The following is a 27860-nucleotide window of genomic DNA, read 5'->3' as shown; positions in this document are numbered from 1 at the left end:
GTGTTCATTAAAATGAAAGTTCATAACTTTTACCTATTTTTTACAATTTTAAAACTAACCATTGAATCATGACTGTTCTTGTATAGCATAACTATACTCTTGAGACATTTAAGGAATGACTGTAATATTTTTTCTGTCTATGAAGAAATAACATAAAAAATTTGGTGCACACTGAATAACGCGTGTAACATTTTAACATGTTATTTCGAAAAGACAGAAAAAATATTACAGTCATTTCTTATAATTTAATTCTAAATTCCATTTTAAACTGTAGAAAACCATGAAAAAACGTTGATGACGTCACGGTCACATGACTAAATAATGTCTATGGGCTCATAACAAAATAACGTCAGCCAATCAGAAGACGCGTTACATCCAAAATTAAATTATTATTTCATTGATAATATTTCAGAACACCATATGGTAAAATCTATCATAACTAGTTTGTCATTAAGTTGATAAACATAAAAACTTAAAATACAAATATATAAAAATATCAAAGTGGCAGAGTATTTCATTCTTTTTTAAACTTACGTCATTGGTCATAAAGCTAATGTAAATTTGTGCACATTTTTTTCCACATAAGCACACACGTACAGTTGAATATCTTAAAACAAATTTCACTCATAAAATTATGGATTAAAAGGAGGATTGCCGTTATATATCAATATAAGTATTATTAATGTATTGAGAAAACTTAAAACGCGTGAACATTGAAAACATTTATCAGCGGATATTATTCTAATTTAATTGTTTGTTTTTGGGTGGGCAAAAAGTTGGGAAGGGTGCTGGGTAATCAAGTTGATACATGCATATCCTTCATATTTTGAGACAAGCCTCATCAGCAAACCTTACAGAAAACATTGTCAGAAACCCATACGTATGTCTCGCAGCATTCACTGCAGGTAAGATTGATCTATGTTAAGAAACCTTGTATTATACTAATTATACTAGATAAACCAAATAAAAGGTCTGCATTACATTCCTTGTGGTGCTCATCTAAAGAAGAATCTTCTGCAACTACTGCATTGGCAAAATCAATTAGTCGAGCATCTATCTTACCATCTGCACTACTGTCATAGATAAGGAGAAGTGACACAGACATAAAACTGAACACAGTCTGTTCGGACATTGCTGTATGTATATGTTGAAGTTTTTCCACAATGTTTAGCATTTCCTTCCTTCTTTCCGTAATACCATCGTGAAAATACTGTTTTAAATTCAACTGTGCACCCTCATCGTCTAACGCTCTTCCTATGTATTTATCCTGTGATATGTATTCGCCAGTGTTTTTCTGGAAAAGCTGTTAATAATATACACAAGAGGTTAATATGCATACATCAAATTAATCATAGTATAACATTTTCAAGCAAAGAAACAAGAACGGCACATATCTTGTTGAGAACTTTTTTAAATCCACCTCTTTGGTTATACAAGTGGGAGGGTTATACAGCTGTTACATCATATTATTCCAAATATGCCCGTACTAAGTAGGGAATATCACAGTTGTTTTTTCAGTTGTGCCGTTGAATGATTAAGTTTGCTTTAGTCAGATTTCATCGATCCCCTCCCCCTTTTTTGAATTATACCTTGAATTTCAATACTTATATGTTAAACGTATTTTATTTAGGTGTCATCTTGATTGATTGTTGCTATTGCATATGACGTTCAATGGGGACATACCTGCATGATAAATAAAAGACAAATGTTGTTTTACCTGCATTCCACAGATTCGAAATCCTAATGAGGCAGATGTTGAATTTGCACATCTACTTTCTAACAGCTGACGTTTGGCCTCTGTACAATCAAATGCTCTCTGTTTACGGCCCAACTTCATATCTAATATACACGGATTGTTAAAATCAGCAAGCAAGTTCTCCAACACAATAAACTCTAGTCGTTAGTTAAGGATTTTTTGTATACGTTTTTAAATATGGTTTTCAGTTAGCGTTAAAGAATATTGTAAATGTTAAGTTTATTCTATACCACAGGTTGCATTTTATATTTCATTATTTGGTTGTCTTGGTTGCATTGTTTAAATTTTTTGGGGTCTACTTTGCGGTTACTGCAAGATCGACGATTCTGGTGTTTTTGCTGAGATGGCGCTTTTGTTCGTTTATGCATTGTATCTAATTCTATAATTTAACAAACGTCTTTCGTAATAACCTTATATGGCACACAGGGCCAATGTGAGCTGTTTTCCTCCCATGGCGTTTGTCGCCCGCTTCTATGACAAAAACCTTCTTATTTCTCCTCTGAAACTACTTGATCAATTGCAACAAAACTTAACCGCAATTAACCTTTGGGCATGTTGTTTAAGTTAGTGCCCTTTGAGACGATTTAAATTATACTTGCGTTTTTGGCTAATACACTTAAAACTATAACTATTAATGAAAAGTCTTCATAATATAAAATCTAATAGCGACTGCAAGATCCTACAAGTGTAATGTTATGTCCATCAGTTGAAATAAAAATCCAATTACTCACAATTACACTGTACACGGTCATGTTCTTGAACATGTGGACAAGGCAAAATACCTAGGCGTGACAATACAATCAGACCTAAAATGGCACAAACTCATAAACACCATCTGTAATAAGGCGAACAGTACACTAGGTTTTCTAAGAAGGAACCTTAACACCAGTTCCACCTCAGTAAAGGAACAGGCATATAAATCTTTAGTCAGACCATCACTAGAATATGCCTGTTCAGTATGGCATCCTTACTTTACTGAGGATATAAATAAAGTAGAAAAGGTACAACGAAGGGCTGCTAGGTTTGTCACTAACCGATATAGAAACACATAAAGTGTTAGTGACATGATTGATCACTTAAAATGGAGAGACCTAGTATACAGAAGAACTGATGTACGCCTTGTCATGTTCTATAAAATTACATTCCATCTCATCGCCATCACAAAAACAGACAGTCTCATATCAGATTCCATCCTGCAGAACACAAATACGCCAACAATCATTCTTTCCACGAACAATTAAAAACTGGAACAGCCTTCCTCTGAGTATTGTTATGAGCAACTCTATAGAGTCGTCCAAACAGCCATATCAACCTACACCTACAGCCAGTAAATTCATCATGTCGTGTAAATAGTTTTATCTTAAGAGATAAATAAATAAAATAAAAATATGCACTTCCACTTAGTAAATATGTTATAAACAATTTTTGTTTTTAATCAAAAAATGTTAAATTTTTTACTGTATATATGTCTCCACAAAGCAATGCGCAGTACAAGTGACATAAACTTCAACGTGTTGAAGGCAGTCACTAAATAGTAGAAGTAATAAAAATGATCACCAAACAAACCAGATGCTCCGCAGGGCGCAGCTTTATACGACCGCAGAGGTTGAACCCTGAACGGTTGGGGCAAGTATGGACACAACATTCAAGCTGGATTTAGCTCTAAATTTGGATTGTGATTAAATAGTTGACACAGCATAGGTTTCTGACACAGAATGAATGTGGTCTAATGAACTCAAAATACTTTTTTTTCCTTTGAGCAATTCACTATGCTGTTGAATATTAATCCTCTCAAAAAAATGTTTGAAGAAATTTTCTTTTTATTTATGAAATCTGAAATGAGAAAAATTTAACCCCTCCCCCCCATTTTTCCCCCTTTTTCCAAAACTAAGTACATTTTTTTCCCTTTTTCCAAAACTGATCTCAATTCAAATTTCTAATGGAGTTTGCAACAATAACTACTCATTTAAATACATCATAAAATATTAAAATGTAACAAAAGGTGCTTGTTATCACTGAATGGTAAAGATTGTTTTAATTTATCAGTTGGTAGTAAAAGTGAATATACATTGTATATTGTATAAAACAATGATTTAAGTTGATTCAACTACTATTCTGGACAAAGAAAGATAACTCCAATCAATTGAAAATTTCTTGCTATTGCACAATAATGTGCAATTAGATATTTCTTGCTATTGCGCAATACTGTGCAATTAAAAATATTTGCTATTGCACAATACTGTGCAATTGAAGATTTCTTGCTATTGCGCAATACTGTGCAATTGAAAATTTCTTGCTATTGCACAATACTGTGCAATTGAAGATTTCTTGCTATTGCTGAATACTGAGCAATTGAAAATTTCTTGCTATTGCACAATACTTAATATAATAATTTTGGATCCTGATTTGAACCAACTTGAAAACTGGGCCCATAATCAAAAATCTAAGTACTACATATTTAGATTCAGCATATCAAAAAAGCTCAAGAATTCAATTTTTGTTAAAATCAAACTTAGTTTAATTTTGGACCCTTTGGACTTTAATGTAGACCAATTTGAAAACGGGACTAAAAATTAAGAATCTACATACACAGTAAGATTTGGCATATCAAAGAACCCCAATTATTCAATTTTTGATGAAATCAAACAAAGTTTAATTTGGACCCGATTTGGACCAACTTGAAAACTGGGCCAATAATCAAAAATCTAAGTACATTTTTAGATTCAGCATATCAAAGAACCCCAAGGATTCAATTTTTGTCAAAATCAAACTAAGTTTAATTTTGGACCCTTTGGACCTTAATGTAGGCCAATTTGAAAACGGGACCAAAAATTAAGAATCTACATACACAGTTAGATTCGGCATATCAAAGAACCCCATAATTCAATTTTTGATGAAATCAAACTAAGTTCAATTTTGGGCCCTTTGGGCCCCTTATTCCTAAACTGTTGGGACCAAAACTCCCAAAATCAAACCCAACCTTCCTTTAGTGGTCATAAACCTTGTGTTTAAATTTCAAAGATTTCTATTTACTTAAACTAAAGTTATGGTGCGAAAACCAAGAATAATGCTAGCTTGGGCCCCTTTTTGGCCCCTATTTCCTAAACTGTTCAGACCTCAACTCCCAAAATCAATACCAACCTTCCTTTTGTGGTCATAAACTTTGTGTTTAAATTTCATTGATTTCTATTTACTTAAACTAAAGTTATTGTGCGAAAACCAAGAATAATGCTTATTTGGGCCCCTTTTTGGTCCCTAATTCCTAAACTGTTAGAACCAAAACTTCCAAAATCAATCCCAACCTTCCTTTTGTGGTCATAAACCTTGTGTCAAAATTTCATAGATTTCTATTTACTTAAACTTAAGTTATTGTGCGAAAACCAAGAAAATGCTTATTTGGGCCCTTTTTGGCCCCTAATTCCTAAAATGTTGGGATCAAAACTCCCAAAATCAATCCCAACCTTCCTTTATCTTTTGGTCATAAACCTTGTGTTAAGATTTCATAGATTTCTATTCACTTTTACTAAAGTTAGAGTGCGAAAACTAAAAGTATTCGGACGACGACGACGACGACGCAGACGACGACGCCAACGTGATAGCAATATACGACGAAAAATTAAAATTTTTGCGGTCGTATAAAAAGCTAGGTTCACACTGCCGATCAGATCAACTCGATCAAGCCAAATTACATGATCCGGAGACTGGTCTGACTCAATCGACAAGAATGTTCGGGATAGTCTACCATGCTCGTTATCGATCTGATTTTCTACCCGAGAGTTTTTGACATGTCAAAAACATTCGAGTAAGCCTTAGGATCGAGAAGCAAGACACTCGAGAAGAGAACGAGAACTGGTCGAGTAGCAGTCGAATTGATCGGAAAAGGATCATGTAAAGATCGAGTTTGGTCCGAATATAAAATTTTACCGATCAGTTCTCGATCATTTCGACCGAGTTCCGATCATTTCCAGATTAACTCGACCAATGCCCGATCGCTTCCAGATCACTTCGACTTGTATATTTATTTTATCCCAGACCAAATCGACCAATACCCGATCCCTTCGCGACCACATTCGACCACTCTTCGATCTCTACTCGGCCTTCATGAGAACACATGACTGCTACACGATTCTCTAAAAGTGTGTGCAGATCTGATTAACTCTTATAACTCTGCTTCCGCAAAAATATATTGACAACATTATTTTTAACTGTACAAAAATTCCTCCATGTACAGTACGTGTCTTTACTTTTGAAAAGAGGTATCATTTTAAAAGAGAGGCAAAAGACACTAAAGGAACAACCAAACGCAAAGGTCGAAAACAAACCGACAAAGCCACCTAGTGAAAAACGGTAATCGACGAGAGGACAAACAGCAGTCCACATAACATAGAAAACTAAAAACTTAGCAATACGTAACCCAACAAAACCTGAGATAATCTCAGATGCTCCGGAAGGGAAGAAAATCTTGCAATTTTGGCACCAGCGGATTGTTCAAATATTAAAATAATTGGGCAATAATATTCATTGTTATACTTCTGATGACTAAGTTATCTTTCAAAGTTGGTTTATAAGAACATCAAGATTATATTTTACCGGTTTTATGGGCTATTTTCTGTTTTGTCTGTCCGTTTTTTCCATTTGTCCAGAAATGTTTGTAGCATAAAAAAAGAACATGTGGTACAATTGCCAATGAGACACCGTTTGTCCAGAAATGTTTGTAGCATAAAAAAGGAACATGTGGTACAATTGCCAATGAGACAGCTCTTCACAGATCACCAAATGACACAGAAATTATTAATAACAACGATAGGGGTCACCTTACAGTCACTTTTTTCTTCGAACTTTTTGACGTAATTTCACACAAAAATGAGACGAAAGACAAATACTTTTTTAGTTGGTGCGAATTTCTTTCTAACATTAACAAAACAAACTGTTCAGCGAGCACACGTTTTACCATGTGTTTCTAACATATTTATGCAAGTTTAAAACTTTACACTCGCTGCAAATGCGTCTACAGTTTGTCGTTCGTCGTTTGTTAGTTCAAACGATGCATGTCTTTCTAACTTTAACATTCAATCAATTAATTTAACGTGTTCTTGCTTGTCATAACTCAAAACAGTGTCTAAAATTACTCAAAATTTCAATCCCCTCCAACCAAACGATGCATTTGTTTCTACGACTGTAACGTTTAACAAACTATAGAAAACGGCATATAACATTTACCTAACTTTGGTTGCACTATTTATCTCTTTATAGATATATGTAAAGTTGTAAACTGTTTCAGAAAAGGGTCAAATTGTGGGGAAATATATGACATCTTTGCCCTCTTTTTGCAATATCTTTTGGCAAATACATACAGGTTGTTGCCATACAGCAAAAGTAAAATAAATATCTTTAACCATTCAACTACTGGATATCAAATCTATGAAAAATATTGATTACATACTTATGCACATATATTTGACCAACAGTACGCTTTATTTGTAAGAAAGCAAGTAAATTGGGAGGGTAAAGTTTATGTATATTTCTAACATAAGTACTAATCCAGCGCCAAATCTCATTTTGTGGTAACATTTCCAAAAAAGAGCAATAAAACTACCATTACATGTCAGTGTCCACTATGAGGAAGTTTTTATAAGCATTAGATTCCTCTTTGTTGAGTAAGTGCAAGTCTCTCATACTGCCCACATAGTGGTCGTCGTGTCAGCCACTGCCTCACATAGATTTTTTGGCGCCCGTTGCTATCTACACCATCTTGTTTGCTTCTTTGTTCTCTTCAAGCTCCGTCATAGCTATTAACCTGTCTCTCTGAGCTCTTACCACCTTGCCCATATATACGATCAGGTCGATCTGGTCTGGTCCAGACAGGCTGAATCGTGAATAGTTGATTTGGTCTAGCTAATCGAGTAAAGATCGTGAATTGATCGGAATTATCGAATAAGTATTCATTGTGTTGTTGGGATGGAGTCGTGTTGGAGTCATTAAAGAGTCGTGAATGATCGAGTTAAGGTCGTGTACAGTCGGATGGGGGTCGGGTAGAAGTCGTAAACAGGCCCGATCAAGAATTAGGTTGAGCTTGGTCGTGGAAATTTGGACAATCGGGATCATCGAGTTGATCTGATCGGCAGTGTGAACCTAGCTTAAGACAACATAGCCGAGATCTTTAGTCGATTTCAGAAAAGAGTTTATATCCAAGGATGATTTTTACCTTTTTTTTCGTTTTTAGCGGAAACCATAGCAGATAAACGTCAAAAACTGTAAAATACAAAAAATATTCAACAGAATAGGATCTATTAACAAGAAAAATAACCGGAATCACCAGTCGATTCCGTATAAATCGCAACTCTTTTTATAGGAGCTATTGCCCTTCAATGACGATTAGGTTTTGTTTGATATAATCTTGAAATCCGAACATGTTTAATATGTCCGCTTTGAAACCATAATTTATGGCGGCTATGTTTAATTTAGATATCTAACACATTTATGCTTCTTAAGGAAGCCCCTCGCATACATAAGGAGTTACATGTTTGCATTAATAATATAATCTGCGTATCATCTCCAATGAAGCATGACCGCCATGATTAAACCTTTTTTAGTGGTGATTTCTGTGCGATAGTTGATAATGTTTTGATGGAAAGTAGTCTTAAATACATATGCAAGGATACGTTGTGAACAACTGGTTGACCACAATGCGTATTGCTGCATGGTTCTTTTAAGGCACTGGTTACTCCAATCACTAGTATGACATGTTTTGCAACTGAAATAGACAGAAGTATCAACTATTTGTTTCATTAATACTAAAAAATACAACAACAAAAAACAACACATTAATACTAAATTTAATTCCAACGACATCATTAAATAATTTAGTATACTCATGAAAAGAGTCTGTTACCAAATTTACATAAACAAGAACACATGGCTTTCACATCTTTCACTTTAAAATGTAAGATTTGTTTCGGCGTATAAGATCTGAAAAATCCAATAAAGGGTCATGTTGAATGACCTTATGTATACGCTGGTGTGTATCTTTTAAATGTACCTCTATGTTTTATCATGGAAGTAATATTTAGATATTACTTCCATGGTTTTATATACGTGTATGTCTATATTTTATATATATGTACACAGTTGTTAATTTCTGTTTATTTTTAGTTGTCTCATTGGCAATCATACCACATCTTCTTTTTTAATAACGTGAGAATTTAATAAACTATTTTTTGTCTTGTTTTGTAAATTTTTAATCAATTAAGCATTTTGAGTGACACCTGGTTCTTTGATTTTTTAAAATTTAACCCACAAACTAAAATAAAATTGTTCCCGTTAAAGTTTTATGGAAATTCATTATATATAACAGGAATGTGTCCACAGTACACGGATGCACGACTCGCACTATCGTTTTCTATGTTCAGTGGACCGTTCAATTGGGGTAAAATTTCTAATGTGACATTGAAATTAGAAAGATCATATCATAGGTAACATGTGCACTAAGTTTCAAGTTGATTAGACTTCAGCTTCATGAAAAACCACCTTTATCAAAAACGTTCACCTAAAGCGGGACGGACGGACAGAGGAACGAACGGGCGCACAGATCAGAAAACATAAGGGGGCATAAAAAGATACTATGTTTCAAGATTGTGTGACCTCAAATCCTTGTCAAATACTTTAACCAAACACTTTATGTCGGATTTACAACCCTTCAATGGTAGGCGGAGAAGGTAAGTGTACACACGACACAAGATTATGGTGTACGCTTCATCGGGTACGATCAAACTTCAAGGCAAGCCAATCAGTGCTGATTGATTGTTGTTTACCTAACGTCCAGTGGTAAACAGATTGTTGTTTACCTAACGTCAAGTGGTAAACAGATTGGTAAGAACAAGCGGTTAAATCAAAGAGCATGAATATATAGAGACTACGATACGTGAAGTGCGTATATACTTATATTTGTGTTTTGTTGTTGAAGTTCTAATATTAAACTTACCTTTTAGTATTTGCCTCAGACGTTCGCTTCATACTATTATTTGATGAATGTTCTAACTTAATAATATCACAAGAACACAACTTTGAAATAGCATTAATACAATGATTGTCCATTTGCATGTCGGATTCATTCTGGAAATCTTGTTGCAAATTTATTGGCAGTTTTGTACGTAGCTGGAAACCAGAGTCGTGTTCTACATATTGCACTTGAATTTCACCTGCAAGTATGGCAGAAATATAAGATAACAGTAGATACACATCTCATAATTATCCACTGTCACTCCTTCATTGTATATATATGTTATTGTAGTTAGTCTTTAATTTGTTGCCATAACCATTTATTGTCAATGTGTTAGTGCTAATAAAGTTATCTTATCTTATCATAAAAAAAAACAAAAAAAAAAAAACACAAGAGGCCCATTATAATCAGATCACGTAAAATTTAAGGAGTCAGATTATTTTTACCAGCAGATCAGTTTGTTCTCCAAGTGATGAAGTTGACGAATGCAGTTTTTTTTTTTTTTTTTTTTTTTTTTTTTTTTTTTTTTTTATAAAGTTATTCAATTGAAATTAAGACAAAAACCTTATTTTAGCCATTTTGAGGAGAGTAAATTAATATTTTCGGCCATATGAAATGTAAATTTAAAACAAATTTGATATTGCTGTTTTGCCGTTGTTTAAGGGAAACTCCTCATATTTCTCGTGCATGCTCTATTTAGTTGTTTTGAAAAATGGGCCAAATGACACGTGAACAGCCCTGGTAAAATATAGAACACAAATATCAAAGATGCGATAAAAATATATATTGCTGAAATAGGTATCGCTTTTGTAAAGTGAGTCTTCCGATATGAATGGTTTGAAATTCAGACTGTGAGTGAGGGTTAATTGGTTTGAGGGCAGAATTTGAATTTTATATAAAATAGCTCCTACGAACCCTCATAGAGTTGTTTTAATACTTATTCCGTGTGCACGGACGGGTGAAGCCCAAGGGATGACCACATTTGTATATATACACCCGTCAACCTCGTATGTCATTGATGGTAAATGTTTCATTAATGCATGGGTTGTCTGCAGCGCAGATGTTGCTTTCTTGTGTTGTTAAAAAAGATATACCGTTTTATACTCATAATTGAATATAACTTGTTATACTACATGATCATGTACAAGAGTATACTATTTCACTTCTTTGATATTTTTCAGAATAAATTCGAAATGATGAATATATAGAAAAGCAGTGGTTTTGATGGTGGTTTGTACATTTTGTTTACTAATATTCTGTTTACTGTTTTAAGATATATATCATGGATATTGTTGATTTGAAAACAACAAAGATAAAACCATTAAATATTATGTTTATCATCTCTTAAACTGCATTGCCCGTGGGTGAATTTTGTAAGGCAAAATTTCGTTCCTTATCCAACACACCCTCTTTTTCCAGTGAAAGTATATATTCTAGACCCTTCATTATGATTAACCCATTTTGCTCATTTGTTCACGTACTATATATTCATAAAATGTTTGCCACTGGACATCAGACTAAAAAACAAGTCATTTTGATCATCCAAATATATATATGAATGTTACCTTTGAAATGCGGAACACATTCTTTTAAATGTTCAGGTAGTCGTCGGTAGAATTCAACCTCGGAGTCCTCTCGAGGTTTACAAATTAACTTTTTTGAAATTTGTAGAACAACTTTATGTCCCCCAACTTGATGTTCAAATGGTGTTATCACAATTTCGTCACTCTGTAACATAGTTCCCATTTACTGAAATAAACAGACATAGAAAATGACTAGGATTGTGCTAGATTTTCATGATGATGTAGACATAATCTTTCGATCAGTTGAGGGATGGAGCTGACATGTCAGTAGCTGTTCGTATTGTTGTGTGTTTGTTTGTCCGTTTAACTGTGCGTATTGTTGTGTGTTTGTTTGTCCGTTTAATTGTGCGTATTGCTGTGTATTTGTTTATCCGTTTTACCCGTAGGGGAAGTTTAAACCAGATGCTCCGAGGGCGCAGCTTTATACGACCGCAGAGGTTTCACCCTGAACGGTTTTGGCAAGTATGGACACAACATTCAAGCTGGATTCAGCTCTAAATTTGGATTGTGATTAAATAGTTGACACAGCATAGGTTTCTGACACAGAATGAATGTGGTCTAATAAAATTTGTTTTTTGCTTTTGAGCAATTCACTATGCTGTTGAATATTAATCCTCTCAAAATAATGTTTGAAGTAATTTTCTTTTTATTTATGAAATCAGTAATGAGAAAAATTGAACCCCCTCCCCCCAATTTTTTTTCACATCCCCCTTTCCCTTATTCAAAAACTGATCTCAATTCAAATTACTAATGGAGTTTGCAACAATAACTACTCATTTAAATACTCATCATAAAATATTAAAATGTAAAAAAGTGCTTGTTATCACTGAATGGTAAAGATTGTTTTAATTTATCAGTTGGTAGTAAAAGTGAATATACATTGTAGATTGTGTAAAACAATGATTTAAGTTGATTCAATTACTATTCTGGACAAAGAAAGATAACTCCAACTGAAAATTTCTTGCTATTGCGCAATATTGTGCAATTAAATATTTCTTGCTATTGCGCAATACTGTGCAATTGAAAATACTTGCTATTGCACAATACTGTGCAATTGAAGATTTCTAGCTATTGCGCAATACTATGCAATTGAAAATTTCTTGCTATTGCTGAATACTGTGCAACTGAAAATTTCTTGCTATTGCACAATACTTAATATGATAATTTTGGATCCTGCTTTGGACCAACTTGAAAACTGGGTCCATAATCAAAAATCTAAGTACATGTTTAGATTCAGTATATCAAATTTTCCAAAACCAATCCCAACCTTCCTTTTGTGGTCATAAACATTGTGTCAAAATTTCATAGATTTCTATTTACTTAAACTTAAGTTATAGTGCAAAAACCAAGAAAATGCTTATTTGGGCCCTTTTTGGCCCCTAATTCCTAAACTGTTGGAACCAAAACTTCCAAAATCAATCCCAACCTTCCTTTTGAGGTCATAAACCTTGTGTTTAAATTTCATTGATTTCTACTTTCTTAAACTAAAGTTACAGTGCGAAAACCAACAGTATTCGGACGACGACGACGACGCTGACGCCAACGTGATACAATATACGACCAAATTTTTTTTCAATTTTTGCGGTCGTATAAATATTAGTGTTATTTTAAACTCTGAGAAGTTCAGGGCATATAAACGTTGAAAATATATGCCGCACAGCCCTATATTTTGACCTTTCAAAAAAATTGTCGTGCATATGAAGTTTCAATTCTATGATAAGAATTTTTTCAAAACTTCATAGTAAAAGTGATACAGTTTTAACCGTAAAAAGAGTTCCTATCGGAAATTGCATTGTGAATATTTACAGAAATGCAACCTATAGATTTTCATAAATGGAGTATAAAAAATACCCAGAATAAATGCACTTTATCAAACACAGATATCAAAACAACAACTTATAAAATTCTACGCTTCGTATATTATGTATATAGACATGCATCATTAACCTCAGTTAAAAAACAAATAAAAAAGCATAACTTTATTACAAAATGTACTTTATGCATGGAATATGTTAAATCATAGAAAGTTATTTACGGAGTGCAATTAAGATCCTCCCTCATCATGCTCAAAACATACAGCCCGTAACAGAGAAGTGATCGAATTGATGTTTCTTTACCGTCAAAATTAGCTACGTTATCGACAATCTTAATTGAGTAGTGACATAATTTAATTTTCTTCATTGACAAAATATTTCATGTCCAACGTGTAAGTTTTCATTGTTTAAGTCGAAGTTTTTTTAACACAGTAAAACATTTTTTATAATCAACCTCTGTCATTGGCATTTTCATTTTAACGGTAAAGGATCAAATACGGGATCTCCGAAATTTCGATCATTTGTTACGAGGAAATCATTATTCAATCGAACATATGTCTTTGTTCATGACACATATTATGAAATACAAATGAGTTGAAATGATCAAATACTTTCGAATAAAAATAATTGATGTTTTAAGGAACTGTAGAGGTCTCCACAGGTTTTCAACAAGGGTAGAATTCAAAACCTTGAATATGAAAGCCTCGAAATCCATGATACTTTTTCTGTGCGGTAGTTATATCTACAAAATTCAATCATGTACACGACATATATATACATGTATATTTATATATTGGGAATTTATGGTTGTTTCCAAACAGAATTATAAGGTTATGTATAAGTGCCTCCATTCACTGCACAATTGTAATTGTCTTTCTAAAGACCAGCAAAAATAAATGGCACAAGTTCACGTAGTCATAAAAAAAGTCGTATAATTTACGTTGTCGAACAAAAAATCAGAAATACGGAATATTATATGTGAATGGTTAGACAATCCGTTTCCCCTACATGTTTTAAAAGTCAAAGAAAAATGTTTTCCCTGATACAAACGTTTTAAGAACCAGCTTTGTGTAACCTATAAACAAATTCGACTGGATATAAGGAAGTTAATATGTTTACTCTGATTTGAAATTATCTTTTAGAACTTTTTTTTAGTAATTGAGAACCTATGTTGTTTATGGATAATAGGTGAAATGTTGCATGATCCCTCAAAATGACAGCTAGCGCAGTTTTCCGGACGATTTTCATTTGTACACTGCTAAAAACTGTCAGGTCCTGGCCATGGTATATTTTGGAGAATCTTTTTTTTACTGATTTTTACTAAAAAAAAAATATTCTCTGTGTGTGCCATTGCAAGAAATAGTTTTGCTCGTTATTTTAATTTGTCATATTAAAAAAAAATCTCAACAAAATTTTCCCGTTTAAACTTTACTAGAAAAAAGTTTGGCAGGTGAAACGGACGAAGACATTCTAACAGAAGTACAAATACCAGTCCTCCCTTTTGTGTATACATATGAGAAAACATTTAAAAGTTATTGATTGAATTCAAATCTATCACACATATAGTACACATTGTAGTCCGATAAAACCTTTTTAATTGTTTAACAGTATATTTCTTTTAGTTTTGGGTAAAATTGTAAAGGAAATAATACTATCAAGACGTCCTTCCATAAATCTTTTTTTTCTGTTCTGACTTTGAAGAAATGTCTACTTTTTGCCCAATCGAAATGGTGCATGGACATATTTTGTTTCATATTATTTGAATTATTTTCAATATTATCGGTATTAAACTTGATTATCGACACATGAAATTTTGTCAGCATTCTCAATCTTTTTAACATTAAAGTACCAATAGTTCGGTCACTACTCAATTAAGTTTGTCGATAACGTAGCTAATTTTGACGGTAAAGAAACATCAATTCGATCACTTCTCTGTTACGGGCTGTAATTTTGGATCGCTAAGATGTCGGTCCAAACACTCTATTTTGTTATGTATTGCAGTGGCGGATCCAGGGGGGGGGGGGTTCCGGGGGTGCGCACCCCCCTTTATTTTTGCCGATCAATGCATTTGTATCGGGACATATGTTTTGCACCCCCCCCCTTTGCCCTGGGTGCCCTGGGTTAGCACCCCCCCCCCCCTTCGAAAATTCCTGCATCCGCCCCTGTATTGGAGATGGTTCAAAATTAAATATATTCTATTATCTTTGAACTTGGGTTTTTCCCGTTTCTTATTTGTAGTAATTACATTACTTATAGATGTGAACTAGTATAACTAGTTCTGATACTGGTTCTGCAACAGTTTGTACTATTTATAAAGTTTGATGTTAGGTTAAGACAAGAGGAAAGTTTTTGGCGGTTTCTACCGGTGGGGTTTAACTGTTTAATGGTACTATATGAAGTTGGTACTATATGAAGTTGGTACTATATAAAGTTGGTACTATGTGAAGTCGGTACTATATGAAGTTGGTCACATTGGTATATATACGGTTGCTGTTATCTTTATTGTTCGTACAGGCGTTGGAGGTATTAGCCGAGGAAAAAGAAACGATGCGAAAGAAAGAAAAACAATGGTATATGGTCATGTATTTACATGTGGTTTGAATCGAATAAATCTGTACAATTAAGGTTTATGACCCCTTCTGTAGCCAGTTAAGTACAAATTTTTCAAACTGCAATAGTATCAAAACAACAAATAAAATGAATAATAGAGATAGGCCAATTTGTAAATATACAAAGGGGAAACCTCGTAGAAGCATAAATATTTTCTGTTTTATTGCATTTAATAGAAAAAGTGGACATTGTGGCAAATAAAACAAGATTTTTATAGAAAATCCACAGCCTTTAATACAGAGATTTTTGTTATAAAATCTTAAACATAGATTACTCACTTGCTTTTCTATGATCTAATGATGTGCTAATGTTTTGTTTTTTTTTACAAAAAGTTCTAAACAACCTTAAAGTTCCAAAAAACCTGGTGCTGAATCACTAAAGTCGAGCGCACCCATAAAGGTGTATTTGATTTGATCCATATTTATATTTGTTTTCAGCAATAACTAATTTAATAAACTTGCTTTAAGGAAATCATTGCTAGCACTGCATGCAATAATCCTATATCTATCGGTCATCAAATTGCCAAATATGATAGAACAAGGATGAAGGCTGTGGATTTTCTATAAAATTTCCATATGTTTAGCATTGAAGTAACACAAGGGTACATAATCCTTAAATTAAATAAATGTTTATTTTTTAGAAATTTGAGGATTAGCAAATATATCATCAGTGTTTAACGAGTAAATGTATGACTGTTTACCTTAATCTCTTTTAATGACATCCGACCAGTAAATACTGGATTTAGTTAGCGAAATGTCGTCTGCAGGATAAATATTCATTCATGAAAACGATTTGAACATAACCATTGATAACGTATTTAATTTTCATTAAATGTATACAATATTCACATTGATTATAGATTTAAACACACGCATGTATAATTTCATATTTGTTCTTAATAATTCAAGTGAAAAATTCGCACATGTTTGTTTATTCTTTTCAATTCAAAATCATGCACTGTATATATGTAAACATGAGTGTGTTTTGTGAAATACAATAATCAAATAGAAAGTAACTTACCATATTGAAATACGATACATACAATAATGGCAAGACCATTGATTTTAATGATTGAATGATAATAAGGTTTCATTATTTATACTCACTCATAAGTATTGTTTGTGTTTACTAATCCAATACCTTTAAACACTCAGGTCAGATTAACACTATCTTTATACACACAGCGTTTTACGTAATCATTGGTGAAATCAGAAGTTTTGTAAGGTGTTGTGTTCGGCTAAGACGCGTTTTATCTCCCAACACAAGTTTTTGTAATGGTAAAAACAGATAAAATCTTAAAATAAAAACCATGTCATTACTTCCTACTTCACATTTAATATATTAATCATCTAAACATTTCCTGCTAAAGCAAAATACCACGTGGTCTAAACAAAATAATAGTATCACGTGGGCTGATGATCAATAACTGTAAACTGGAATGCAACTATGTTAATCTAAGATCTCAGTCTAAACAAGGTCCAACTTTCAACGATTGCATTTAACCTTTGTCGTATTTTAATAACGACTTCAAAATATAAATAGTGTGACTGTATATTGACAGGAACCAAGAACTTTATATATAAATACAGGTTCCAAGTATTGATTAGATTGGTTGACAGATATTTCGAGGGGAGATAACTGTTTGTGCGATAAATGCACGTTCGTGTCTTGTTTTTTTTCTAGGTTTTTGTTATCATAATAATGGAATATAATTTTTTAACTTGAGAAATAATACAAAAATGGCACATTTTGCAAAATTGTTCGCCAAATAAGTTACATAACAATGGCTTGAAATACATTTGTGTTTTGTTAGGCTTTATTGGCATTTCAGTCGAATTTGACGTGAGACGGCGTTATTTTTTTTTTCTTCAAACGATGGAAACTGATATTTGTTCTTTTAAATAATGTAGTGAGAATAGGGTAAACACATTTTCTGATGTTATAGTTTTTATAGAACCGCGGTTACACACTTTCGATTTATTGATTTCAATCAGAAAAAAATAACACTAACCTTATAAAACTTTTAATAAAAGGTTTCAAAATGTAACAATTTTTGATAATTTGGTTTAGATAGGACAGTCGTCAAACAATTTTTTTTATAGTTCAAATATCAAGGCATATGTAACAACATGGTATATAACAAATGTTAGTGAGAATTAAATTATTTGATATGACTTTGTATTCTTTCTTCAAAAAATAATTTCCTGGAAAATATAGTCCTACAAAATTTAATTTGTTTCTAGTATAACTGTAAATGATACTGTAAACCAAGGTAACTTTTGAGGGTAAACAAATAAAATGTGAATCACGAGATTTTTTTATACCTCAGTGTCGATTTTAAAATAAAGAAATTATGAAGGTTCAATTGTAATACATAAAGCTTTTCATGAGTAATACAATTGAGAATGGAAATGGCGAATGTACCAAAGAGACAACAAACCGACCGAAGAGCAAACGAAAAACGAAATAACAACAATGGGTCTCCCGCACTCAGGTGCGAGAATCGAACATGAATTCTGAGAAATACAACACAGGAACTTTAATAACGAATGTATACAATGTATATGATAATTATTCCTCATAACTGTCCGATATTTAATATATTTTCTTTAAATGGACATAATTCATGGAAATTCTCTACAAAGTATCTATACTATTAAACGAGAAGACCTCATTTTGTGTGTCGCTTCTCTTCCTTCCCCAATAAATTAATCATCATGCCTCTGTGTCCTATAGGCAACATGCATAGTCGCATTTGTCATCCATTCTTATGATTATTCAGATTGAGTTATTTTGGGAGAAAAACGAAAAAAAGGGTGTTCGGATATTGATTCCGTCACCAGACTGACTTTTGGTCATAGATAGGTTTTCCGGTTTAAAACAAGCACATCTACAACCAATCGTATGATGGATAACAAAAATGAAAAATAAATAAGCCAATCAGAGCGTTCTCCATATTATGGTTTATGGATCAATCGTATGATGGATAACAAAAATGAAAAATAAATAAGCCAATCAGAGCGTTCTCCATATTATGGTTTTTGGATCGCAAGAACCACAACTATTATGCTTCCTTAATAGAGAGGACAATTATTTTTCGCGTTTATCTACATGTAAGCTACGATCATAATAATACTATGATATATAGAGACTTTCTGTATAATTCTGTCTACTGTTTTCTTTGAAATGACTATTTAAGGGGTCATATATATCGAAATAAGTAAAACATGTGGAAAAAAAAAATGTGTCCATAGCACACGGATGCCATATCGGCACTATCATTTTCTATGTTCAGTGGACCGTGAAATTAAGTAACATCTCTAATTTGGCATTCAAAATTAGAAAGATTGTATCATAGGGAACATAATTATTTACTAAGTTTCGAGTTGATTGAACTTCAACTTCATCAAATGACGCGATTTCGCGGGTGTGATTTAGTTGATATTTAATTCTTGCCAGTTCATTTCAATAGTTACTAGATCACACCCGCGAAATCGCGGGCATACACAGTTGTAAACTGCTTATAGACCATTATTATTCTAACAAAAATAAATATGCTTCTAGGACAATCCATCATTGTTTTTTCTTTTCTTTTGAGAGCCCTATTAACATGCCAATGGTAGGATTTGAATCTTGTATAAATAACGAAGGCTAATTTGAGGGGTCACGGGTCGGAGGGGTCCTCATCCCGAAACCCCGGGCTTAAACACATGAAATCTTGTATAACGAAGGCTAATTTGAGGGGTCACGGGTCGGAGGGGTCCTCATCCCGAAATCCCGGGCTTAAAAACATGAAATCCCGAGGTGCCGAATTTAAAGACATTCATATCCCGACATCCCAAAATTCGAAAAAAAATTATTTCCGGATCGCAAAAGGATCAATCCCTAAATCCCGAGCTTAAAAACACACGATCCTGACGTCTCGAAAAAGTCCTGCCTCCCTCAAGTCTCCATCCTACTTTCATTTTGCCAAATCGTTACTTTCACTTTCAACAATAAATTGTTATGCTCCATTTATTGGCATTGTTTCCTAGTCTGTGCGACCGTTCGTTCGTTCGTTGTTCCGTCCGTCTGTCCGGCTTCATATTTAACTTTTTGGTCGAGGTAGTTTTTGATGAAGTTCTTTTTTCCACATGTTTTACTTATTTCAATATATATGCAACTGGTATGACCCCTTAAATAGTCATTTCAAAGAAAACAGTAGACAGAATTATACAGAAAGTCTCTATATATCATAGTATTATTATGATCGTAGCTTACATGTAGATAAACGCGAAAAATAATTGTCCTCTCTATTAAGGAAGCATAATAGTTGTGGTTCTTGCGATCCAAAAACCATAATATGGAGAACGCTCTGATTGGCTTATTTATTTTTCATTTTTGTTATCCATCATACGATTGATCCATAAACCATAATATGGAGAACGCTCTGATTGGCTTATTTATTTTTCATTTTTGTTATCCATCATACGATTGGTTGTAGTTGTGCTTGTTTTAAACCGGAAAACCTATCTATGACCAAAAGTCAGTCTGGTGACGAAATCAATATCCGGACACCCTTTTTTTCGTTTTTCTCCCAAAATAACTCAATCTGAATAATCACAAGAATGGATGACAAATGCGACTATGCATGTTGCCTATAGGACACAGAGGCATGATGATTAATTTATTGTGGAAGGAAGAGAATCGACACACAAAATGAGGTCTTCTCGTTTAATAGTATAGATATTTATTATACATGTATATGCATAGCCAATAAAACATTTCAAGAAGTGGGTAAAGGCAGGCGCGTAGCTACGTTTACGTCGAAACGCCCGGGCGTACACTTGAATTTTGAGAAATGATAATTTAATCTAAAGAAAATAAAAAGAACTGGTAAGAAGCACATCAGCTTTGTAATTTTTTCTTCATTAGCTTGTAATTGCGGAAATTTACTTTTCAGCCAATGGTATCAGATACAGCCCGTAACAGAGAAGTGATCGAATTGATGTTTCTTTACCGTCAAAATTAGCTACGTTATCGACAATCTTAATTGAGTAGTGACATAATTTAATTTTCTTCATTGACAAAATATTTCATGTCCAACGTGTAAGTTTTCATTGTTTAAGTCGAAGTTTTTTTAACACAGTAAAACATTTTTTATAATCAACCTCTGTCATTGGCATTTTCATTTTAACGGTAAAGGATCAAATACGGGATCTCCGAAATTTCGATCATTTGTTACGAGGAAATCATTATTCAATCGAACATATGTCTTTGTTCATGACACATATTATGAAATACAAATGAGTTGAAATGATCAAATACTTTCGAATAAAAATAATTGATGTTTTAAGGAACTGTAGAGGTCTCCACAGGTTTTCAACAAGGGTAGAATTCAAAACCTTGAATATGAAAGCCTCGAAATCCATGATACTTTTTCTGTGCGGTAGTTATATCTACAAAATTCAATCATGTACACGACATATATATACATGTATATTTATATATTGGGAATTTATGGTTGTTTCCAAACAGAATTATAAGGTTATGTATAAGTGCCTCCATTCACTGCACAATTGTAATTGTCTTTCTAAAGACCAGCAAAAATAAATGGCACAAGTTCACGTAGTCATAAAAAAAGTCGTATAATTTACGTTGTCGAACAAAAAATCAGAAATACGGAATATTATATGTGAATGGTTAGACAATCCGTTTCCCCTACATGTTTTAAAAGTCAAAGAAAAATGTTTTCCCTGATACAAACGTTTTAAGAACCAGCTTTGTGTAACCTATAAACAAATTCGACTGGATATAAGGAAGTTAATATGTTTACTCTGATTTGAAATTATCTTTTAGAACTTTTTTTTAGTAATTGAGAACCTATGTTGTTTATGGATAATAGGTGAAATGTTGCATGATCCCTCAAAATGACAGCTAGCGCAGTTTTCCGGACGATTTTCATTTGTACACTGCTAAAAACTGTCAGGTCCTGGCCATGGTATATTTTGGAGAATCTTTTTTTTACTGATTTTTACTAAAAAAAAAATATTCTCTGTGTGTGCCATTGCAAGAAATAGTTTTGCTCGTTATTTTAATTTGTCATATTAAAAAAAAATCTCAACAAAATTTTCCCGTTTAAACTTTACTAGAAAAAAGTTTGGCAGGTGAAACGGACGAAGACATTCTAACAGAAGTACAAATACCAGTCCTCCCTTTTGTGTATACATATGAGAAAACATTTAAAAGTTATTGATTGAATTCAAATCTATCACACATATAGTACACATTGTAGTCCGATAAAACCTTTTTAATTGTTTAACAGTATATTTCTTTTAGTTTTGGGTAAAATTGTAAAGGAAATAATACTATCAAGACGTCCTTCCATAAATCTTTTTTTTCTGTTCTGACTTTGAAGAAATGTCTACTTTTTGCCCAATCGAAATGGTGCATGGACATATTTTGTTTCATATTATTTGAATTATTTTCAATATTATCGGTATTAAACTTGATTATCGACACATGAAATTTTGTCAGCATTCTCAATCTTTTTAACATTAAAGTACCAATAGTTCGGTCACTACTCAATTAAGTTTGTCGATAACGTAGCTAATTTTGACGGTAAAGAAACATCAATTCGATCACTTCTCTGTTACGGGCTGTAGTATATTTGTTCATTTTCGAATGACAGCATAATGTTGAAACTATATGCAGTTCAGTTTACCGTGTTTTACGAACAAAATTAACAGGTACTAATGTATAATTTACGATACACCACAAAACAGTCCAAAAGATATAAAATATCTATAACTTATAGGCTGGAGTTAACATTTTTTACACAACAAATTCTTTGTCAAAACTTCATCTAATTAAATGAAACTTTAGCAGAATCCAAGAATTTTTTACAAATTTTGTTTTAAGCAATTTTGAAAGTAAATTTGCTTATTCATTTTTCAGTATTATACTGACAGACTGTATGGCTTTTTAAATTCATAAATGCATAACCCTGCATATACAGTAATGAAACTTGGGCCAAAAGTAATATTCCAGATAAAAAATATCTAAAGAAAATGTTTGATTTTTTTAAAATCCTGTAATGGACTGATAAATGGAATCACTTTTGCGAGGAATATCCCAGACGAGAATCAGGGTTCTACAAAACCCTTTACCATATCTAATATTGCACTTGAACATCTCTGAAAGTTAATTATAACATGTTCATTTACGAAATTTTGACATAAAATATGTGTTGTTTGTTGGTTAAGTGATTTACCCCAACGGTTCTTTTTAAACATAATTTATTTTAAAAGTTACTGGTTTTGACATTTTCTCTAAATCCAATGACCATTATATTTCAAATTAACAAAAATGAATAATTTAACATACAAAATAATCCCTTTAGATTCTAAAGTATGTTGATACTGATGAGTCTTTGATGACAGGAATGGTATCCATTCTCGATTACTCTTTAGATTCCGGTGGCTTCGCTTCCTAGCTCTAACCCACTACAACGACTATTTGACATGGACCCGTTTTGGAATCCTTGGATTCCTTGCCAAGGTCAGGGCGTACACGTCATAATGACCTAGCTATGCCACTGAAAGGGGGTGCTTCCTCGGACTCGCTGCAATAATGAATTATCTGTAAATCATCAGATTAGTCAATCCATCTTGTATTGGAAAGAATTTGTAAACATGGTAAAGGCGTTACCTTTTTTCCATTCTTGTTGTTAAAATGTAAATTTTATATATGATCTATAACTATTATGAATTGAATAAAGTAACTATAATTCTTTAAATATCTGTTAAAAATATATTATAAAAACTTTTAAAGATAATCCCCGTGACACCATAGGTAATAGCGCTAGCCCTTGTGACCTATTGGTGTGTAAATGTACACCCATAGATCCAGGTCTTAATACTTAGCTCCTGAATCGTTGTCTTGGCCTATAATTGCGTTTTATTCATGTTTAATGTTTAACCGTCAGTATAAATCCGAAAAATACATAATGTGAGATTGTTCATTTATTGATTTTACGTGTTTTACTTTTTATTAACTGGCCTATAATGTACTAGTTTAGTAAAAATGGAAGCCCTAAACATATAAATGAACTAAACTTTTGTTGAACGAGGAATACTGCTTTCTCAAAAGTTGCTAAGACAGGACTATGAATCAATCAATATTAGGTCATCACTGAAGAAATTACGGTCGCCATCATGAGCTGATTAGCCATTATGACAAAAGTGTGTCAGAAATCATATCTGATATTCTTCCTCAGTCACCTGGTCATAATAACCTTCCATCATTTCCGAACTGAACAAAGAAATAACATGACGGGTGCCGTATACGGTGCTGGAAATGCTTACCCTTCCGGGGCACATGATTTCACTCCCGGTTTTTAGTGGAGTTTGTGTTGTTTCTTACTTATTATTTATAACTGTTGATGTATATGTCCTTTGGTTTTGTGAGTCTCTGTTTACTCCATGATTTTGATTGTTATTGTCTTAAAGAAAAACTAACAAAATACCCGACTTGTTGGTATTGACATTGTTCCTATTTATAACTACTAGTGTAAAAAGCTGTTTGTAGGGGTACGTGTGTTAATCTTCCCTAAAGATTGACACTGGAATTTCATCTTTTGTAAATTCTAAATGCACGCCTGACTAGTCCCCTATTATAAGATGATTTTAAACGAATTAATATTTATTTCGTTTAATATTTGTTTCCTATGATGGCAACTTGTGTCGCATAATGTTTCGTTTAACATTTAACCCTTAGATAAATGGGAAAACAAATCATCACAAAGTATTTTTTCCTTCTACTAAACTTTTTCAATTGTTTCTTATGCATTGTAGCATACCTGTCTGGTAAATCTTAATGATTCCTGTTGATAATTTGATGATGGTTTGCTCCTTAATATATACAATAATTTAAAATTTTGTCGTTAAATCTAGATCAGAGATACTTTTTATCATTCTGCAAAAATTTCAACTATGTTTATGGTTTCCAGCAATGGTTTAAGCCTTAATAAAATGCATGCTGGAACAATTCCCATGTAAATGCATGATTACTCTCAGCAACAGTTAAACGTATGTGGATTTTAATCTATTTTTCTTTACTTTTCAGGAATTAAATGCATGTTTTGTTTATGATTTGCTGACATTTTTAAGATGCATTTGGTTTTGAAAAGATTGCCGTTTGTCCGGATACTTCTTGTACTCTCAGTGTTATCGTAGGAGTGAAATCATTGCTCCCTTTACGTTTGTTGTTACCTTTCGCGAACATACGAAAAGCTCTATTTTGTATTATTCAACTCTTACCTTCGGACAGTCCAGTACGGTCAATTCTTATCCACCCATCCACCCACCATTTTTAAAACAATTATTTATGCTTTATCAAAGTAGTTGTTTCATTCTATTAACTATTACGTATTCATACTTGTAATTCTTGTTATGGTGAACAGATATATATTTTTTTGTTAATTCTTTAATTAATTGTATAATGATATGATGAGACATATGATAAGATCATGCAGATCAATATAAACATTAGTGCATCGTTATAACAATTAATAAATAATACATACTCTCTAGGCGAGATGATATCGTAAATAATGTTTGGTTTTATTCTATAAATGTTATTCCCTTTAAACGATAGACGAACAGGAACAAAACTAAAATTTCTTCTGTTTGTTTTTAATCCACCCACCTGTTTTTCTTTAACCTTATTTACTTACCCTGTAACTATTGTGTTAAACTTTTAGATAAATTGATGGATTAAATATTACTTAACTACGTACATATAACCTCTTCTACATGTGTATTTGGGAAATGTTATCCAAATAATCAGCCATGGGTCAATATTAATGTTCAATCATCATAAAACATCTTCTTTACGTTTTCAGTTTTATGGTTACTTGTTAGATATTCAAGAAGATATTGTATTACATAACTTAGCCTTAGTTAGCGAGATTGTTATTCAGAAGGGTCTGGATGCCGCTTTGGCCGCTAGAAGCTGAGCATGTCATGGTGCAAAAACTGATTTTAAGAAACTCCAAGACATATTTTTTGTCTTGATGTAAAAGAGATTTAGAAATAAATGAATGGAAGTAAAAATAGAAACTAATGGTAATTCATTGTACAAAAACGAAATTGCGCAGTTAGCAAACATTCAGTCATTTTTCAACCGTTCACTTTGACATTTTCAAAACCAAGAGCGATCTCCGCGTATTAGGTATGAATTCATTCGTTTAAATTTCACCTTAGTTTACTGGTTTACAGACTGTATAAAGTGACATGAAGAGCACTAACATACTTTCTATTAATAATTAACTTGAAGTAAAAGATATTCAATTCAAAGCATATAAAAGTAAAGAGATATGTGGTACGAATGCAAGCGAGACAACTATCCATAAACAAAGGGACAAATATGTAACAATAACAGCTTCTCGTACGGCTTACGACATCGAGCAGAGTCCCTACCGGGTAAAAAGTTTGTCAAAGACAAAGTATGATTAAATTAAAACAAATCAATTGAAACAATCAACATATTGATACATATACTAAACATATATACTAGTGACCCTCATAATCCAATTGACCCGAAAAATTAAACATTGACAAAAAAGCAAAGTTATTGGACAGGTATCGTTTTTTTCAAATAGCCATTGATAAAATGCATACCTTAGTAACTCTATGAACTGTCCTAATCAGTTCTACTAGTTTTGCTAAAATTACTGGTTGTTATGCATTTTGAACAAGACGGATCGATCGCAAATATCGGCCGTATCTGACACATTTTATTTTTGAAGTAATAGGGATAATACCACAATAATTACAAAAAAAAAATATTTCAATTTAAAACAGACGATGCCTATATGAACTGGAACTGTGCACACGCTTAATGAGTTTTCTTTATCAAATAGAGTACACACAAAAGCCAGCAATTTTTTCAAAAACTTATTTCACCGGAAGTGTTTCTTACAAAATGGTCGAACATAGAATTATGATTATCTCCAACTTAAATAATCTTTCAACTTGCATTAATCATTTTTGTTATAAAATTGAAGAAAGCAAATTTGTAAAATAATATTGTCATTTCAAAATAATATGTGAAATAAAGAAAACATGTTTCTTATGTAACCTAACGTTTTGACTTTAAGTTTATTTACTTTCTGTTCATTAACCAAAAAAGAGTTGTATGGTTGTAGATTTGTTCAGGATGACTTTTGAATTCATGTTTCATTGTTTTGCCATATTGGGCTATGCTCTCTATGTGTAATACAAAAACTTGCATAAGTAATCAATTAAGGTATTAAGCTATTATATGTAACGATCATTTTTAACACTTACCAGTAGTTGATTCTTTTTAACAATAATTTGTCCTTTAAAAACGGGTAATTTGTTTCGTGTCTTGTAAAGAACTTTAAAACTGACAAATATATAAAAAACAAAGTTCATACAAAAAGTACTTCGGTCAACGCTTTTACACCCAAATGAATTTACAAAAAGAACATTCAATACTTAAATGAAGGTTAATTTCAGAACGCGGGATTGCTGTTAGCCAATCAAATTAACGTATCACACATGCAATGCAATTATAGGATATTAATTCTTTCTTCAAAAAATAATTTCTTGGAAAATGAAGTCCCACAAAATTGTACTGTAGACTGATGTTTAAAGGTTTAAAGATAAATGAATATCACGAGGTTATTTAAACCTCATACTATTGTAGTGAACTGTCAATGATCACTGATAATTATCTATTCTCTATGCATACGTAATAAATATTTCATGAAGTGGAGGGGCGTTGCCTTCTTAACTCAATGCAATAATGAATGATTTATAATTGATCGGAAATATATTATATACTACCAGCGTTTGCAATCCATGGTGAAGGAGTTGTATAGGTTTTTACTTTTTGTCCAATCCCTCCGTTTACATGTACGTTTGATATTTGAACAAAAAATATTTTGATTTGAACAAAAATCTTTAAATTACCTTTGAAATACTTAGTCCAGAAATATCATTTACGCAATGATTATTCCTATGACTTCTCGTATATAATTATAATTTCTGGGAGTTTTGGTACATACTGAATATTCCGATTCAGAATATGTC

At 32.7% G+C, this 27860-nt stretch overlaps 1 protein-coding gene across 4 annotated transcripts; it reads right to left on the bottom strand.

Moving 5' to 3' along the window:
• LOC143065218 (inositol hexakisphosphate kinase 1-like) lies at positions 1–27178 on the bottom strand. 4 transcript variants are annotated; one of them, XM_076238650.1, is made up of 6 exons: positions 27093–27178; positions 11321–11504; positions 9738–9954; positions 8419–8510; positions 1718–1893; positions 1–1303 (listed from the first exon to the last, which is right to left on the bottom strand). In XM_076238650.1, exons 2-6 carry the CDS (start codon positions 11499–11501, stop codon positions 917–919), a joined length of 1053 nt encoding a protein of 350 aa, XP_076094765.1. In that variant the 5' UTR covers positions 11502–11504; positions 27093–27178; the 3' UTR covers positions 1–916. The 4 variants fall into 4 exon arrangements, with proteins under 4 accessions (XP_076094765.1, XP_076094764.1, XP_076094762.1 ...); XM_076238649.1 differs by lacking the exon at positions 27093–27178 and adding an exon at positions 25328–25409; XM_076238647.1 differs by lacking the exon at positions 27093–27178 and adding an exon at positions 16869–17151.
• Between the last annotated feature and the right edge of the window lie 682 nt (positions 27179–27860).

This window comes from Mytilus galloprovincialis, chromosome 2 (genome assembly GCF_965363235.1).
Source record: "Mytilus galloprovincialis chromosome 2, xbMytGall1.hap1.1, whole genome shotgun sequence".
Lineage (NCBI taxonomy): Eukaryota > Metazoa > Mollusca > Bivalvia > Mytilida > Mytilidae > Mytilus > Mytilus galloprovincialis.
The sequence above is the reverse complement of the archived record's forward strand: the minus strand, read 5'-3'. Positions and strand labels throughout refer to the sequence as shown.

Coding starts and splice junctions, on each gene's coding strand:
- LOC143065218 (XM_076238650.1), bottom strand. CDS start 11,501: ATGGGAACTATGTTACAGAGTGACGAAATTGTGATAACACCATTTGAA. Junction 1,894..8,418: donor GTCAACCAGTTGTTCACAAC/GTATCCTTGCAT, acceptor ACTAACGACTAG/AGTTTATTGTGTTGGAGAAC. Junction 1,304..1,717: donor TTCGAATCTGTGGAATGCAG/GTAAAACAACAT, acceptor TATTATTAACAG/CTTTTCCAGAAAAACACTGG.